General features: G+C 48.9%; 1 protein-coding gene across 2 annotated transcripts in view; it reads left to right on the forward strand.

Moving 5' to 3' along the window:
- MCM9 (minichromosome maintenance 9 homologous recombination repair factor) overlaps positions 1 to 17465 on the forward strand; it is a 112357-nt gene that overhangs the window by 49674 nt on the left and 45218 nt on the right. For both annotated transcript variants that reach the window (XM_038760555.1, XM_038760563.1), the window contains exon 9: positions 10510 to 10684. In XM_038760555.1, the coding sequence (XP_038616483.1) occupies positions 10510 to 10684 (175 nt within the window). The remainder of the gene's footprint in view (positions 1 to 10509; positions 10685 to 17465) is intronic.

Genomic DNA, 17465 nt, shown 5'->3' on the forward strand with positions numbered 1-17465 from the left:
GGGAGAGGGGGGAGGGGGGGAGGGAAGGAGGGAAGGGAGAGGGGGGAGGGAAGGGAGGGGGAGGGAGGGGAGGGGGAGAGGGGGGAGGGAGGAGAGGGGGGAGAGGGGGGAGGGAAGGGAGGGGGAGAGGGGGGAGGGAAGGGAGGGGGGAGAGGGGGGGAGGGAAGGGAGGGGGGAGAGGGGGGGAGGGAAGGAGGGAAGGGAGGGGGGAGGGAAGGGGCCGTCTCTCTATGTCGCCAACTTGGACTTCCCAAGCGCTTAGTCCAGTGCTCTGCACACTGTAAGCGCTCAATCAAGACGGTTGAATGAATGAATGAATGAATGAAAGGAGGGGAGAGAGGAGACTGTGAGCCCGCTGTTGGGTAGGGACTGTCTCTCTACCTTGCCAACTTGGACTTCCCAAGCGCTTAGTCCAGTGCTCCGCACACTGTAAGCGCTCAATCAAGACGATTGAATGAATGAATGAATGAATGAATGAAAGGAGGGGAGAGAGGAGACTGTGAGCCCGCTGTTGAGTAGGGACCGCTGTTGAGTAGGGACCGTCTCTCTATGTGGCCAACTTGGACTTCCCAAGCGCTTAGTCCAGTGCTCCGCACACTGTAAGTGTTCAATCAAGACGATTGAATGAATGAATGAATGAATGAAAGGAGGGGAGAGAGGAGACTGTGAGCCCGCTGTTGAGTAGGGACCGTCTCTCTATGTGGCCAACTTGGACTTCCCAAGCGCTTAGTCCAGTGCTCCGCACACTGTAAGCGCTCCATCAAGACGATTGAATGAATGAATGAAAGAAAGGAGAGGAGGGAGGGGAGGGGGAGAGGAGACTGTGAGCCCACTGTTGGGTAGGAACCGTCTCTATATGTTGCCAACTTGGACTTCCCAAGCGCTTAGTCCAGTGCTCCGCACACTGTAAGCACTCAATCAATACGATTGAATGAATGAAAGGAGAGGAGGGAGGGGAGGGGAGAGAGGAGACTGTGAGCCCACTGTTGGGTAGGGACCGTCTCTCTATGTCGCCAACTTGTAATAATTAATAATGATAATGGCGCTTGGTAAGCGCTTACTATGTGCAAAGCACCGTTCTAAGCGCTGGGGAGGTTACAAGGCGATCAGGCGGTCCCACGGGGGGCTCACGGCCTTCATCCCCATTTTACAGATGAGGCACCTGGGGCTCAGAGAGAGCTAAGTGACTTGCCCGAGGTCACGCGGCAGACACGTGGCAGAGGCGGGATTCGAACCTGCGACCCCTGACTCCAAGGCCCGGGCTCTTTCCACTGAGCCAGCTTGCTTCGTTGCTGTGCACGCAGTGAGCGCTCAATCAAGACGGTTGAATGAATGAAGGAATGAATGAAAGGAGAGGAGGGAGGGGAGAGGAGACTGTGAGCCCACCGTTGGGTAGGGACCGTCTCTATATGTCGCCAACTTGGACTTCCCAAGTGCTTAGTATAGTGCTCCGCACACTGTAAGCGCTCAATCAAGACGATTGAATGAACTTGTACTTCCCAAGCGCTTAGTCCAGTGCTCTGCACACTGTAAGCGCTCAATCAAGACGATTGAATGAACTTGTACTTCCCAAGCGCTTAGTCCAGTGCTCTGCACACTGTAAGCGCTCAATCGAGACGATTGAATGAATGAATGAATGAAAGGAGAGGCGGGAGGGGGAGAGGAGACTGTGAGCCCGCTGTTGGGTAGGGACCGTCTCTCTCTGTCGCCAACTTGGACTTCCCAAGCGCTTAGTCCAGTGCTCTGCACACAGTAAGCGCTCAACAAATGCGATTGATTGATTGATTGATTAGTCCAGTGCTCTGCACACAGTAAGTGCTCAATCAATGCGATTGACTGAATGAATGAATGAGAGGAGGGGAGGGAGAGAGGAGACTGTGAGCCCGCTGTTGGGTAGGGACCGTCTCTCTATGTTGCCAACTTGGACTTCCCAAGCGCTTAGTCCAGTGCTCTGCACACAGTAAGCGCTCAATCAATACGATTGAATGAATGAGTGAATGAGTGAGTGAATGAATGAGTGAGTGAATGAATGAGTGAGTGAATGAGTGAATGAGTGAGTGAGTGAGTGAATGAATGAGTGAGTGAGTGAATGAGTGAGTGAATGAGTGAGTGAGTGAGTGAATGAATGAATGAGTGAATGAGTGAATGAATGAATGAATGAATGAATGAAAGGCGAGGAGGGACAGCAGCGCCCTCTCCTGGCTGCACGGTACCCATCCTTCCTCCCAAAGGCGGGCCCACTTCTGCCGAGTTGGCAACGGTCCTGCCGTGCAGGTCCGGAGGGAAGGGTTGTTTGTCGCAACCGGTGAAACCGGAGAGGTCTGCGAGCCCGGCCGAGTAAAGGGAATGGGTGCCCTCTCCACACTTGGGAAGTCCGAATTGTGCTTTCCAAGCAATTAGGACAGTGCCCTGCACACGGTAAGCGCGCCAGTAAATACGATTGAATGAATGGATGAGGCAAGGTCAATCAATCAATCAAACGTATTTGTTGAGTCAAGGTCAATCAATCAGTCAATCGTCTTTATTGAGCGCTTACTGTGTGCAGAGCACTGGACTAAGCGCTTGGGAAGTCCAAGTTGGCAACGTATAGAGACGGTCCCTACCCGACAGTGGGCTCACAGTCTAGAAGGGGGAGACAGACAACAAAACCAAACATGTTAACAAAATAAAATAAATAGAATAGATATGTACAAGTAATAGAGTAATAAATACGTATATACATATACACAGGCGCTGTGGGGAGGGGAAGGAGGTAAGGTGGGGGAGATGGAGAGGGGGAGGAGGGGGAGAGGAAGGAGGGGGCTCAGTCTGGGAAGGCCTCCTGGAGGAGGTGAGCTCTCAGTAGGGCCTTGAAGGGAGGCAGAGAGCTAGCTTGGCAGATGGGCAGAGGGAGGGCATTCCAGGCCCGGGGGAGGACGTGGGCCGGGGGTCGACGGCGGGGCAGGCGAGAACGAGGCCTAACGGTGAGGAGATTAGCGGGAGAGGAGCAGAGGGTGCGGGCTGGGCTGGAGAAGGAGAGAAGGGAGGTGAGGTAGGAGGGGGGCGAGGTGATGGACAGCCTTGAAGCCCAGGGTGAGGAGTTTCACAGCTAAAGTGGCGCAACCTAATGGATAGGAGGCCGGGCCGGGCCGGGAGTCGGAATCCCCTTGTCTGCTACGTGACCTTAGGGAAGTCAGTTCACTTCTCTGGGCCTCAGTTACCTCATCTGGAAAATGAGGATTAAGACCGTGAGCCCCGTGTTAGATATGGACCGTGTCCAGGCTGATCAGCTTGTATCTACCCCAGCACTTTATATGGTACTCGACATGTAGTAAGGTGCTTAACAAATAGCATTAAAAAAAAGAAGTTGCTAGAGGACCGTTCACTTCAAGAAGCTCGGGGAGTTTGATGTGCCTGATTCGACCTCTAAAGACAGGTTCATTCACTCATTCGGTCGTATTTATTGAGCGCTTACCGTGTGCAGAGTACTGTACTAAGTGCTGGGCAAAGTACAATAGAAAAGTCAGTCAACTCACTCTGTAGAGCACTCTACTAAGCACTTGGGAGAGTACAGTGTAACCGTTCGTAGACAGGGAACGTACAGTCTACCGTTTCACCAAAGTTTTTCAAATGACATAAAGTATATGGATTTACAAACTCAATGTCTGAGAAATTGTCAGTTGTATTGAGAGTGGAAGCATTCATTCAATCATATTTATTAAGCGCTTATAGTGCAGAGCACTATACTAAGCACTTGGGAAAGTATAATACAACAACAAAAAGTGACATTCCTTGCCCACAACGACCTCACAGTCACATTTAATCTGTGTAAAGCACTGGTACTGAAGGCTTCATTCAATTGTATTACATGCTTACTATGGGCTAAGCACTATACTAAACACATGGGAGAGTACAGTATAACAATAAACAGACACATTCCCTGTCCACAATGAGCTTACAGTCTAGAGACAAGTTTACTTGAGAGAGTTCAATAGAATTAGTTGACAGCTTCAAGAGCCCAGGCTCGGGAGTCAGAGGTCGTGGGTTCTAATTCTGGCTCCGCCACTTGTCAGCTGTGGGACTCGGGGCAAGTCACTTCACTTCTCTGTGCCTCAGTTGCCTCATCTGTAAAATGGGGATGAAGACTGGGAGCCCCACATGGGTCAACCTGCTGACCTTGTATCTACCCCAGCGCTTAGAACAGTGCTTGGCATACAGTAAGCGCTTAACAAACACCATTATTATAGAGAAGCAGCGTGGCTCAGTGGCAAGAGCCCAGGCTTGGGAGTCAGAGGTCAAGGGTTCTAATCCCGGCTCCACCAATTGTCAGCTGTGTGATTTGGGGCAAATCACTGAACTTCTCTGTGCCTCAGTGTCCTCATCTGTAAAATGGGGATGAAGACTGTGAGTGCCCCGTGGGACAACCTGATCACCTTGTATCCTCCCCAGCACTTAGAACAGTGCTTTGCACATAGTGAGCGCTTAACAAATGCCATCCTTAGTATTCTACTGCCCAGATCATATTTCTACAAAACATTCAGTCCGTGTTTCCCCACTCCTCAAGAACCGTCCACCTCCGCATCAAACAGAAACTCCTTACCAGTGGGTTTAAGGCACTCAGTCACCTTACCCCCTCCTACCTCACCTCGCTGCTCTCCTACTACAACCCAACCCGCACACTTTGCCCCTTTAATGCCAACCTTTTCACTGAACCTCAATCTCATCTATCTCTCCACTGACCTCCCGCTCACGTACGTCCTGCCTCTGGACCAGAACACCCTCCCTCTTCACATCTGCGCTTAGTACAGTGCTCTGCACACAGTAAGCGCTCAATAAATACGATTGATGATCTGACAGATTGTTACTCTCCTCACCTTCAGAGCCTAATTGAAAGCACATCTCCTCCAAGAGGCCCTTCAACTAAACCCTCATTTCCTTTTCTCCCTCTCCCTTCTGCACTGCCCAGATTTGCTCCCTTTACTCACTGCCCCTGCTCAGCCCCATAGCATAATAATAATTATGGCATTTATTAAGCGCTTACTATGTGCAAAGCACTGTTCTAAGTGCCGGGGAGGATACAAGGTGATCAGGTCGTCCCACGTGGGGCTCACAGTCTTAATCCCCATTTTACAGATGAGGGAACTGGGGCACAGAGAAGTTAAGTGACTTGCCCAAAGTCACACAGCTGACAATTGGCAGAGCCAGGATTCGAACCCATGACCTCTAACTCCAAAGAGTCCCCACGTGGGGCTCACAGTCGTAATCCCCATTTTACAGATGAGGGAACTGAGGCACAGAGAAGTTAAGTGACTTTCTCTGTCTCCCCCTTCTAGACTGTGAGCCCACTGTTGGGTAGGGACTGTCTCTATATGTTGCCAACTTGGACTTCCCAAGCGCGTAGTACAGTGCTCTGCACACAGTAATGCTCAATAAATACGATTGATGATGATGATGACTTGCCCAAAGTCCCACAGCTGACAATTGGCAGAGCCGGGATTCGAACCCATGACCTCTAACTCCAAAGCCCATGCTCTTTCTGCTGAGCCACACTGCTTCTCACTTACATACATATCTGTAGTTGATTTATATTAAAGTCTGTTTACCCCTCTTGATGGTAAGCTCGTCGGCAAGGAAGTGTCTGTTGTATGGTTGTAGTATACTCTCCCAAGTGCTTAGTACAGTGCTCGGCACACAGTAAGCTCTAAATACGATTGATTGAGTGACTGACATAATCCCTGCCCTCAAGGAACTGCCAAACAAGCAGAAAAGACTGTCACCAAAATAATTTACCGGCAAGAGAGGAAGCAACAAGTTTTAAATATATGTACATAGGTGTTCCGAAAGAGGAGAAGACTAGGACTCAAGCGCGGAGGTGAGGTAGAAGTTTTGAAGGGGCAGTAGAGGCGGAATAGGGTGGGGAGATGCGAGAGTCTGTGGGTGAAAACAACCGATGAGCCTAAATCTTATTTTCAGGAGTGAGAGAACCTGTGCGGAGGAGGCAGTGTGGCCTAGTGGAAAGAGCCCGGTCCTGAGAGTCAGAGGACCTGATCCCTGCTCCACCGCTCGCCTGCTGTATGACCTTGGGGAAGTCACGTCACTTCTCAGTGCCTCAATTTCCTCCTCTGTAAAATGGGGGTGCAGTACCTAGTCTTCCTCCCCCTTAGCCAATGAACTGCATGTGGGACACGGACTGGATATGACCTGATTATCTTGCATCCTGTATTGACTCCAGCACTTAGTATAGTGCTTGACACATCGTAAGTGCTTCACAAATATCACTATTATATCAAATATCAATATTATAACAAACATCGCTATAGAGGAGCCGCGTGGCTCAGAGGAAAGAGCCCGGGCTTTGGAGTCAGAGGTCATGGGTTCAAAGCCCGGCTCCGCCAATTGTCAGCTGTGTGACTTGGGCAAGTCACTTAGCTTCTCTATGCCTCAGTTACCTCATCTGTAAAATGGGGATTAAGTCTGTGAGCCCCACGTGGGACAACCTAATCACCTTGTATCCCCCCAGCGCTTAGAACAGTGCTTTGCACATAGTAAGCACCTAATAAATGCCATTATTATTATTGTTATTACTACATAATGGATAGAGCACGGGCCTGGGAATCAGAAGGTCATGGGTCCTAAACCCGGCTTTGCCACTTGCCTGCTGTGTGACCTTGGGCAAATCACTTCACTTCTCTGGGCCTCAGTTACCTCGTCTGTGAAATGGGGATTGAGACACTGATCTCCACTTGGGACAGGGGCTGTGTCCAACTCGATTTGCTTGTTCATTCAGTCGTATTTAGTGCGTACTTCCATGTGCAGAGCACTGAACTAAACACTTGGGAGAGTACAATACAATGATAAACAGGCACATTCCCTGCCCACAATGAGCTTACAGTCTAGAGAGCAAGAGGGAGACAGACATTAATATAAATAAATTACAGATCTGTACTTAAGCGCTGTGAGGGTGCGGGGTGGGGGGATGAGCAAAGGGAGCAAGTCTGGGTGATGCAGAAGGCAGTGGGAGAAGAGGAAAGGGGGCACTTAGAGAAAGCCTCTTGGAGGAGATGGACCTTCAGTAAGAGTTTGAAAGAGGGGGAGAGTAATTGTCAGTAGGATTTGAGGAGGGAGGGCGTTCCAGGCCAGAGGCAGGACAAGGGACGTGGGCGAGGGGTCAGCGGTGGGACAGGTGAGATTGAGGCCCAGTGAGAATATTAGCATTGGAGGAGCAGAGTGCGCAGGCTGGGTTGTAGCAGGAGAGTGGGAAGGTGAGTTAGGAGGGGGCAAGGTGATGGAGAGCTTTAAAGCCAATAGTGAGGAGTTTTTGTTTGCTGTCGAGGTGGATAGGCAACCACTGGAGGTTCTTGAGGAGGGGGGAACGTGTCATCATCAATCATCATCATCAATCGTATTTATTGAGCGCTTACTGTGTGCAGAGCACTGTACTAAGCACTTGGGAAGTACAAATTGGCAACATATAGAGACAGTCCCTGCCCAACAGTGGGCTCACAGTCTAAAAGGGGGAGACAGAGAACAAAACCAAACATACTAACAAAATAAAATAAATAGAATAGATATGTACAAGTAAAATACATAAATAAATAGAGTAATAAATATGTACAAACATATATACATATATACAGGTGCTGTGGGGAAGGGAAGGAGGTAAGATGGGGGATGGAGAGGGGGACAAGGGGGAGAGGTGGGAAGGGGCTCAGTCTGGGAAGGCCTCCTGGAGGAGGTGAGCTCCTCAGTAGGGCCTTGAAGGGAGGAAGAGAGCTAGCTTGGCAGATGGGCAGAGGGAGGGCATTCCAGGCCCGGGGGATGATATGGGCCGGGGGTCGATGGCGGGACAGGCGAGAACGAGGTACAGTGAGGAGATTAGCGGCGGAGGAGCGGAGGGTGCGGGCTGGGCTGGAGAAGGAGAGAAGGGAGGTGAGGTAGGAGGGGGCGAGGGGATGGACAGCCTTGAAGCCCAGGGTGAGGAGTTTCTGCCTGATGCGCAGATTGATTGGTAGCCACTGGAGATTTTTGAGGAGGGGAGTAATATGCCCAGAGCGTATCCACCCCAGCGCTTAGTACAGTGTCTGTCACATAGCAGGGGCTTAACAAATACCGTCATTATTGACTGTAGTGTTAATGGCTTGTGCAGCACCCCCTGGCTCTCTCCTGCTAGTCATGCTCCTGCTGGGACAGAGGGCAACAAGCAAGTAGGTGGACGGATGCTCCCAGGAGTGTTTCGCATGCAGAACCCGTGTCCAGTGGAAGAGACGGCAGCCTAGCACTGATCCTCACTGTAGCGCCACGAACCCTCAGGGGCTGTGGGCTCTGCTCCCGCATCTTCCAGCTCTCTCCGAGACTCCCACGGAGCCAGACGGCCCTGTGAAATGCCCAAGGTGGTTCTTCAGGCAGGAAGGGCATAAAGCTCCGACAGACTCTCCCCTGCCTCTGTCTCTTACGCTTCCCCACTAAAGCAGCATGGCTTAATGGAAAGAGCACGGGCTTGGGAGTCAGAGGTTATGGGTTCTAATCCCGGCTCTGCCACTTGTCTGCTGTGTGACTTTGGGCAAGTCACTTCACTTCTCTGGGCCTCAGTTATCTCATCTGTAAAATGGAGGTTGAGACTGTGAGCCCCACGTGGGACAACCTGATTACCTTGTATCTATCCCACCACTTAGAACAGTGCTTGGCACATAGTCAGTGCTCAACAGATACCAGGATTATTCTTAATATTATTATTATTATAGTGAAGGGGGCCGGGAGGGGGAGTAGAATCAATATGGTGCTCCAATTGTAATTTGTTTCATTTTTTTTGTTTTTTCCCCAAAGAGTTTTCTCCAGTGTCGACGTGTTCCTCATAGAGCTATAGAGGGCACATGCATCTGTTAGTATACACCCTAGTCGTGCCCCTCTCGGTGTCACACCTGGAGGGTTTCCAGTCCTCTACCAGTCTCAACTATGGGAGGGAGAGTCAAGCAGAGGCCTGTCCGTTCCATTCCTAGCTTGGCCAGTGGCTAGTGAGTGAAAGGCAAGCTGCTACAAGTCAAAACCCACCCGTGCTGGGCAGCAGCAGCACGGGAGAGAGTCAAGGGCAGAGACTCAAAGTTGACTACGCGGAAGGCGGCAGTGGTAAACCACTTCCATTTATTTACCAAGAAAACTCTCTGAATCCACTACCGGCGTGATTGCAGATGGGAGGTTGTGCGTTCTGGGAGAGATGTGTCCGTGGCGTCGCTATGGGTCGGAGATGACTAGACTACACAAGACCCCAGTCATAGAACACCACCCTTTTTTTTAAAAGAAAAAGCAATCATTGGTAGACCCCTCTAGCCTGCAGTTAAAGTGTTAGAAGGAAATCTGTTCATGGAGAGAGATGAACCATGGACCGTGCTTCCATTTTACGAGCCCAAATGCTTAGCACGGTGCTTCTCTCGGCAGCTTTCGATAAATGATGATGTTATAAACAGTTAAGAGTCAGCATCTGCCCACTTGCACACTTCCCCTCCACACACCGGGTTTGCTCTGCTCCTCCTCCCCGACTTAACCCGCCTTTCCTCTTCTCCCACTCGCTTCTGCGTCACCCTGACTTGCTCCCTTTTATTCATCTCCCCTCCCGGCCCCGCAGCACACATGTATATATTAATTTTAATTTTTTAAATTTATATTAATGTCTGTCTCCCCCTCTAGACTGTAAGCTCATTGTGGGTTGGGATTGGGTCTGTTTATTGTACCCTCCCAAGCACTCAGTACAGTACTCTGTGCACAGTAAGCGCTCATAGATACGATTGACTGACTGACTTGGCCCATGGAAAGTATATATGTATATATGTTTGTGCATATTTATTACTCTATTTATTTATTTAACTTGTACATATCTATTCTATTTATTTTATTTTGTTAGTATGTTTGGTTTTGTTCTCTGTCTCCCCCTTTTAGACCGTGAGCCCACTGTTGGGTAGGGACTGTCTCTATATGTTGCAAATTTGTACTTCCCAAGCGCTTAGTACAGTGCTCTGCACATAGTAAGCGCTCAATAAATACGATTGATGATGATGATGAAAGAGGGATTGTCTCTATTACTGAATTGTACTTTCCTAGTGCTTAGTACAGAGCTCTGCACACAGTAAGCGCTCAGTAGATACAATTGACTTCCTGACTGACTTTGCCCATGGAAAGAGGGATTGTCTCTCTTTATTACTGAATTGTACTTTCCTAGTGCTTAGTACAGAGCTCTGCACACAGTAAGCGCTCAGTAGATACAATTGACTTCCTGACTGACTTTGCCCATGGAAAGAGGGATTGTCTCTCTGTTGCTGGATTGTACTTTCCAAGTGCTTAGTACAGTGCTCTGCGTACAGTGAGTGCTCAATAAATACGATTGAACGAATAAAAAGTAGCTTGTTGCGGGCAGGAAACGTGTCTACCCACTCTGTTACACCGTACTCTCCCAAACAGTAAAGTGCTGTGCACACAGTAAGCGCTCAGTCAATACGATTGATTGATTGATGATTGATTGATTGGTCTCTTCCCTCTCAGGTCTGACTGTGACAGCGGTGAAGGACTCCGGGGAGTGGAATTTGGAGGCTGGAGCATTGGTGCTTGCAGATGGAGGTCTTTGCTGTATCGACGAATTTAATAGCATCAAGGAACATGACCGAACTAGCATCCATGAAGCAATGGAACAGCAGACCATCAGCGTGGCCAAGGCTGGGTAAGAGGGGTTTTTTTAATGGTATTAAGGGCTTAATAAGAATAATAATAATCATGGTATTTGTTAAGTGCTTACTATGTAGCAAGCACTGTTCTAAATGCTGGGGGAAATACAAGGTAATCAAGTGGGCCCACGTGGGGCTCATAGTCGTAATCCCCATTTTACAGCTGAGGTAACTGAATCAATCAATCAATCGTATTTATTGAACGCTTACTGTGTGCAGAGCACTGTACTAAGCGCTTGGGAAGTACAAGCTGGCAACATATAGAGACAGTCCCTACCCAACAGTGGGCTCACAGTCTAGAAGGGGGAGACAGAGAACAAAACCAAACATACTAACAAAATGAAATAAATAGAATAGATAGGTGCAAGTAAAATAAATAAATAAATAGAGTAATAACTATGTACAAACATATATACATATATACAGGTGCTGTGGGGAAGGGAAGGAGGTAAGATGCGGGGGATGGAAGCACAGAGAACTTGTGATTTGCCCAGAAGTCACACAGCTGACAAATGGTGGAGCCAGGATTAGAACCCATGACCTCTGACTCCCAAGTCCATGCTCTTTCCACTGAGCCACACTGCTTTACTAGGTGCCAGACACCGTACTAAGCCCTGGGGTAGATACAAGGTACAACAGGTCGGAAACAGTTCCTGTCCTACATTTTACGGATGAGGCAACTGAGAATTGAAGTGACTTAGCCAAGGTCACACAGTAGACAAGCGGCAGAGTCGGGATTAGAACTGAGGTCCTCTTCCTCCCGGGCCCGTGGTCTTCCCACTAGGCCACACTGCTTCTCTTCTTAATAGCCTTCGGAGAGAAATCCTACTACTCTTAAGTGGGTTTTGCCCCCACAGAGGGGAACAGGGGTACCCTGAGAAGTGGCACGGCTTAGTGGAAAGAGCGTGGGCTTGGGAGTCAAAGGCTGTGATTTCTAATTCCAACTCCGCCGCTTGTCAGCTGTGTGACTTTGGGCAAGTCACTTCACTTCTCTGTGCCTCAGTTACCTCCTCTGTAAAATGGGAATTAAGACTGTGAGCCCATGTGGGACAACCTGATAACCTTGTATCTGTCCCAGCACTTAGAACAGTGCTGGGCACGTAGTAAGCGCTTAACAAATACCATTATTATTATACCCCATCTCCTGAAGACCAGGGACATTGAAATAAATTTTCAAGGCAGCTTTTTCACTTTCCCTCCGCTAAGAGGTCCTTATTTAATGTGACCAGCCTGTTTCAGAAACAGTTTGGATCCTCCATTGATCATCATCATCATCATCAATCGTATTTATTGAGCGCTTACTACGTGCAGAGCACTGTACTAAGCGCTTGGGAAGTACAAATTGGCAACATATAGAGACAGTCCCTACCCAACAGTGGGCTCACAGTCTAAAAGGGGGAGATTGATTGATCTTTTCTTCCCCTCTGGTGTCAATCAATCAATCGTATTTATTGAGTGTTTACTGTGCGCAGAGCACTGGGTGAATAATAATAATTAGGGGATATGTTAAGCGCGTTTATGTGCCAAGCACTGCTCTAAGCGCTGGGGTAGATATAAGTTAATCAGGTTGGACACAGTCCCTGTCCCAGTTGGGAGAGTACAATATAATAAGTACAATATAAAGTATCTCTTCGTGCCACAAGCCCTTGAAGAAGTTTGGAAGTACACTCAGTTCTTCCACAGCACTCGTTTTCACCGCATGCTTTGGAGTCAACCCTGTTAGAAAATGAAGGTACTTTTTCCAGATACATGCGGTGGTCTGGACAGGGCACGATGCGATGCCTGAATATTACAGACACATTCCCTGACCTCACCAAGGTTACGGTCTTGAAGGGGAGACAGACATACGCGGGGCTGGGAGGGAGGATGAATAAAGGGAGCAGGTCAAGGTGACACAGAAGAGAGTGGGAAAAGAGGAAAGGAGCGCTTAGTAAGTTATCATTCCCCCTACCCACCCTCCCCTCTGCATCCCCTATGCACTCAGCTGTGTAGCACTTTGCTGTTCACCCCACCCCCAGCCCCACAGCACTTACAGACATATCCTTATACTCTGCCTTTGCCCTTATATGTAATTTAGTTTAATGTCCATCTCCCCCTCTAGACTGTGAGTTCGTTGTGGGCAGGAAATGTGTCTGTTGTATTGTACTCTCCCAATAATAATAATAATAATAATAATGATGGCATTTATAAAGCACTTACTATGTGCAAAGCACTGTTCTGAGCGCTGAGCACTTAGTACAGTGCTTTGCATACAGTAAACCCTCAATAAATAATAAGAATAATAATGGTAGTATTTGTTAAATGCTTACTTTGTGCCAAGCACTGTTCTAAGCACTGGGGTAGATCCAAGGTAATCAGGTTGTCCCACATGGGGTTCACAGCCTTAATCCCCATTTTACAGCTGAGGTAACTGAGGCCCAGAGAAGCAGAGTGACTCGCCCAAGGCCACACAGCAGGCAAGGGGCGGAGCCGGGATTAGAACTCACTTCCTGTGATTCCCAAGCCCGGGCTCTTGCCACTGATTAATGAATGAATGAGTCAGGGAAGGCCTCGTGAAGGAGATGTGCCTTCAGTAAGGCTTTGAAAGGGGAGAGAGGAATTATCTGTCGGATATGAAGAGGGAGGGCGTTCCGGGCCAGAGGCAGGACGTGGGCGAGGGGTCAGTGGTGAGATGCAGCGAGAAGGTTGGCGTTAGAGGAGGGAAGGGTGTGGGCTGGGTGTAGTAGGTGAGGTGGAAAGGGGAAAGATCAATCAATCAATCAGTCAATCGTATTTATTGAGCACTTACTGTGTGCAGAGCACTGTACTAAGCACTTGGGAAGTACAAGCTGGCAGCATAGAGAGACAGTCCCTACCCAACAGTGGGCTCACAGTCTAGAAGGGGGAGACAGAGAACAAAACCAAACATACTAACAAAATAAAATAAAGATGATTAAGGACTTTAAAGACCTCTCCCTCCCCCCGCCCACCCCAGCGAATGGAGTCCTAGACTGGGTATCCCGTGGGGCACAACAATCATTAGGCCAGTGGAGGATTTTAAGGGTTTATCTGCAGTTCTGTAGGGATCCTACCCCTCCTGCCAGAACGAAGGACCAGAACCAGGAGCGGGAGGAAGCGTACATAGCCAGCGGTGGCAGGGCAGCAGGTGGGATGAGGATTCTTAGGACTTGGCACCCGCACGGTAGCGCCAATGCCCAGTGCACCTGCTCGGAGGGCCGGTGGGAGCCACGATTTCCAGGGGGCCCCGAGGACTTTGAGCATCACGTCTTTTAGACTGTGAGCCCACTGTTGGGTAGGGACTGTCTCTATATGTTGCCAACTTGTTCTTCCCAAGCCCTTAGTACAGTGCTCTGCACACAGTAAGCGCTCAATAAATACGATTGATTGATTGATCACGTCACCCTCTGCTCTTCCGTTCAGCAGGACACTCTGCCGCTGCTTCCCAAGGGTGCTGGTATTCCTGCGCTCTCCCCTCCCATTATTAGAGAAGCAGCGTGGCTTAGTGGAAAGAGCCCGGGCTTAGGAGTCAGAGGTCCCGGCTCCACCACTTGTCAGCTGTGTGACCTTGGGCAAGTCACTTCACTTCTCTGAGCCTCAGTTCCCTCGTCTGTAAAATGGGGATTCAGACTGTGAGCCCCACGTGGGACAACCCGATCACCTTGTATCTCCCCCAGCGCTTAGAACAGTGCTTGGCACATAGTAAGCACTTAACAAATACCATTATTATTATTATTATTATTATTAACAGTGCTTGGCACATAGTAAGTACTTAACAAATGCCATCATTATTATTATCATTATCATCATCGTCAGTGGTATTTATTGAGCGCTTCTGTGTGAAGAGCACTGTACTAAGCAGCTAGTCATTTACTCCCCTCTGCTTGGACCCTAGGAACAGCCCAGATGTCCCCTCCCGTAGAAAAGTAGCAGGATGTGCAGGGGTCAGTCGATCAATCTTAATATTTATTGAGTGCTTACTGTGTGCTGAGTTTGAGACTTGGCAGCTACTGTGTGCAGATTATGATGCTGGGCCCCTGTCGTGTGTGTAGAATGCTATACTCTAGTTGGAGCAATATGCTAGAGCACTGTAGTAGGTCACTGGGAGCATGCAAGACCAGGCTTCTACTGTGCAGTTCAGTAGGTTCGAGACCTTGTGCTCTCGATCAGGCAGGCAGATGCATACCTCATGTCCCACAAAAAACTTCTCCTCTCCCCAGCCAAACCACGTCATCCCCAAGAATTTTCCAGCAGCAGGACATTGTGGATAAAACATGGGTCATGAGTTCTATTCCTGGCTCCACCATTCTTCTGCTGTGTGATCTTGGGCAAATCACTTCACTTCTCTGTGCCTCAGTTACCTCATCTGTAAAATGAAGATCGAGACCGTGAGCCCCATGTGGGAAAGGGACTGTGTCCAACGTGATTTAGTGCTTAGTCAATCAATCAGTCAATCAATCGTATTTATTGAGCGCTTACTGTGTGCAGAGCACTGTACTAAGCGCTTGGGAAGTACAAGATGGCAACATATAGAGACAGTCCCTACCCAACAGTGGGTTCATAGTCTAGAAGGGGGAAATAAATAAATAGAGTAATAAATATGGTATTTGTTAAGCACTTACTATATGCAAAGCACGGTTCCAAGCGCTGGGTCGGGCACGCAGTAAGTGCTTAACAAATACCACAGTTATTATTATTGTTACTATTACTGTAGACAACGCCACCATCCTCTTTGTTTCACAGTCCCATAACTTTGGCATTTCCCTCAGCTCATCTCTCTCATTCCACCTGCATTTTCAATCCGTCACCAAATCCTGTGGGTTCTACTTCCACAGCATCTCTAGAATCCGCCACTTACTGTCCATCCAAATTCAATCATTCACTCAATTGTGTTTATTGAGCGCTTACTGTGTGCAGAGCACTGTACTAAGCAGTTGGGAAGTGCAATTCAGCAACATCATCATCATCAATCGTATTGATTGAGCGCTTACTGTGTGCAGACCACTGTACTAAGCGCTTGGGAAGTACAATTTGGCAACATATAGAGACGGTCCCTACCCAACAACGGGCTCACAGTCTAAAAGGGGGAGACAGACAACAAAACTAAACGGCTACCCAGCTGATCCCAGCACTTATCCTAGCCCATCTAGACTACTGTAACAGTCCCTTCACTGGCCTCCCTGCCTCCCGTCTCTCCTCGCTCCAGGCCACACTTCACTTTGCTGCCTGGATCAGGTTTCTAAAAAAAAAAATGTCAGTCCACATCTCCTCACTCCTCAAGAACCTCCATATCAAACAAAAACTCCTTGCCCTCAGCAAGGCATTCAGTCAGCTCTCTTCTTCTTCCCTTAGCGATCAGCGCTCCTGCTGCAATCCGGCTCGCACACTTTACTCCTCTATTGCCAACCTATTCCCTGCACCTCGATCTCATCTCTCCTACCACCGACCCCTTGCCGACATCCTGCCTCTGGCTAGGGACTCCCTCCTCCTTAATATCCCACAGTCCACCCCCCCTCCCCACCTTCAAAACCCTCCTGAAATCACCCCCTTCTCCAAGAAGCCTTCCCTGACTAAGCCCTCATTCCCCCTACCTAATAATAATAAGGATGGCGTTTGTTAAGCGCTTACTATGCGCAGAGCACTGTTCTAAGCGCCGGGAAGGGATACAAGGTGATCAAGTTGTCCCACGTGGGGCTCACAGTCTTAATCCCCATTTTACAGATGAGGGAACTGAGGCTCAGAGAAGTTAAATGCCTTGCCCAACATCACACAGCGGACATGTGGCGGAGCCGAGATTCGAACCCATTACCTCTGACTCCAAAGCCCGTGCTCTTTCCACTGACCCACACTGCTTCCCCTTCTCCAAGAAGCCTTCCTTGACTAAGCCCTCATTCCCCCTACCTACCCTCCTAGGGAATGTGTCTGTTTATTGGTGGACTCTCCCAAGCGCTTAGCATAGTGCCTTGCACACAGTAAGCGCTCAAATTCATTCATTCATTCATTCAATTGTATTGATTGAGCGCTTACTGTGTGCAGAGCACTGTACTAAGCGCTTGGGAAGTACAAGTTGGCAACATATAGAGACGGTCCCTACCCAACAGTGGGCTCACAGTCTAAAATATAGACTGAATGAATGAATGAACCCCCTATGCCTTTGGCTGCGTGCCACTTTGCTTCTCACCCCAGCCCCACAGCACTTACGAACGTGTCCTTATACTCTGCCTTTTCCCTTATATTTAATATAGTTTAATGCCTGTCTCCCCCTCTACATTGTAAGCTCCTTCCTTCATTCATTCAATCGTATTTATTGAGCGCTTACTGTGTGCAGAGCACTGTACTAAGCGCTTGGAAAGTACATTTCAGCAACAGAGACAATCCCTACCCAACAGCGGAATCACAGTCGAGAAGGCAGGGATTGTGTTTTCCAACTCTATTGTACCGTACTCTCCCAAGCGTTTAGTAGAGTGCTCTGTACTCAGTGAGCGCTCAGTAAGTACAATTGATTGGTTGATACACTGGCCCTGGATTCTCCCCCCGTGGAATGCTTGCTCACTATCCATGTGGGAGTTTGGAAGCATTCATTCAGGTCTGTGGCGTCCTGTGAACCCTGGGAAGAAAGGTGTTGGGTAAATAGCTCCTCACCCCATACACATTTGGGAAGTCCACCTCCACCTTCCCCAATCAATCAATCAATCAATCAATCGTATTTATTGAGCGCTCACTGTGTGCAGAGCACTGTACTAAGCGCTTGGGAAGTACAAGTTGGCAACATATACTTGT

This window comes from Tachyglossus aculeatus, chromosome 2 (assembly GCF_015852505.1).
Source record: "Tachyglossus aculeatus isolate mTacAcu1 chromosome 2, mTacAcu1.pri, whole genome shotgun sequence".
NCBI lineage: Eukaryota > Metazoa > Chordata > Mammalia > Monotremata > Tachyglossidae > Tachyglossus > Tachyglossus aculeatus.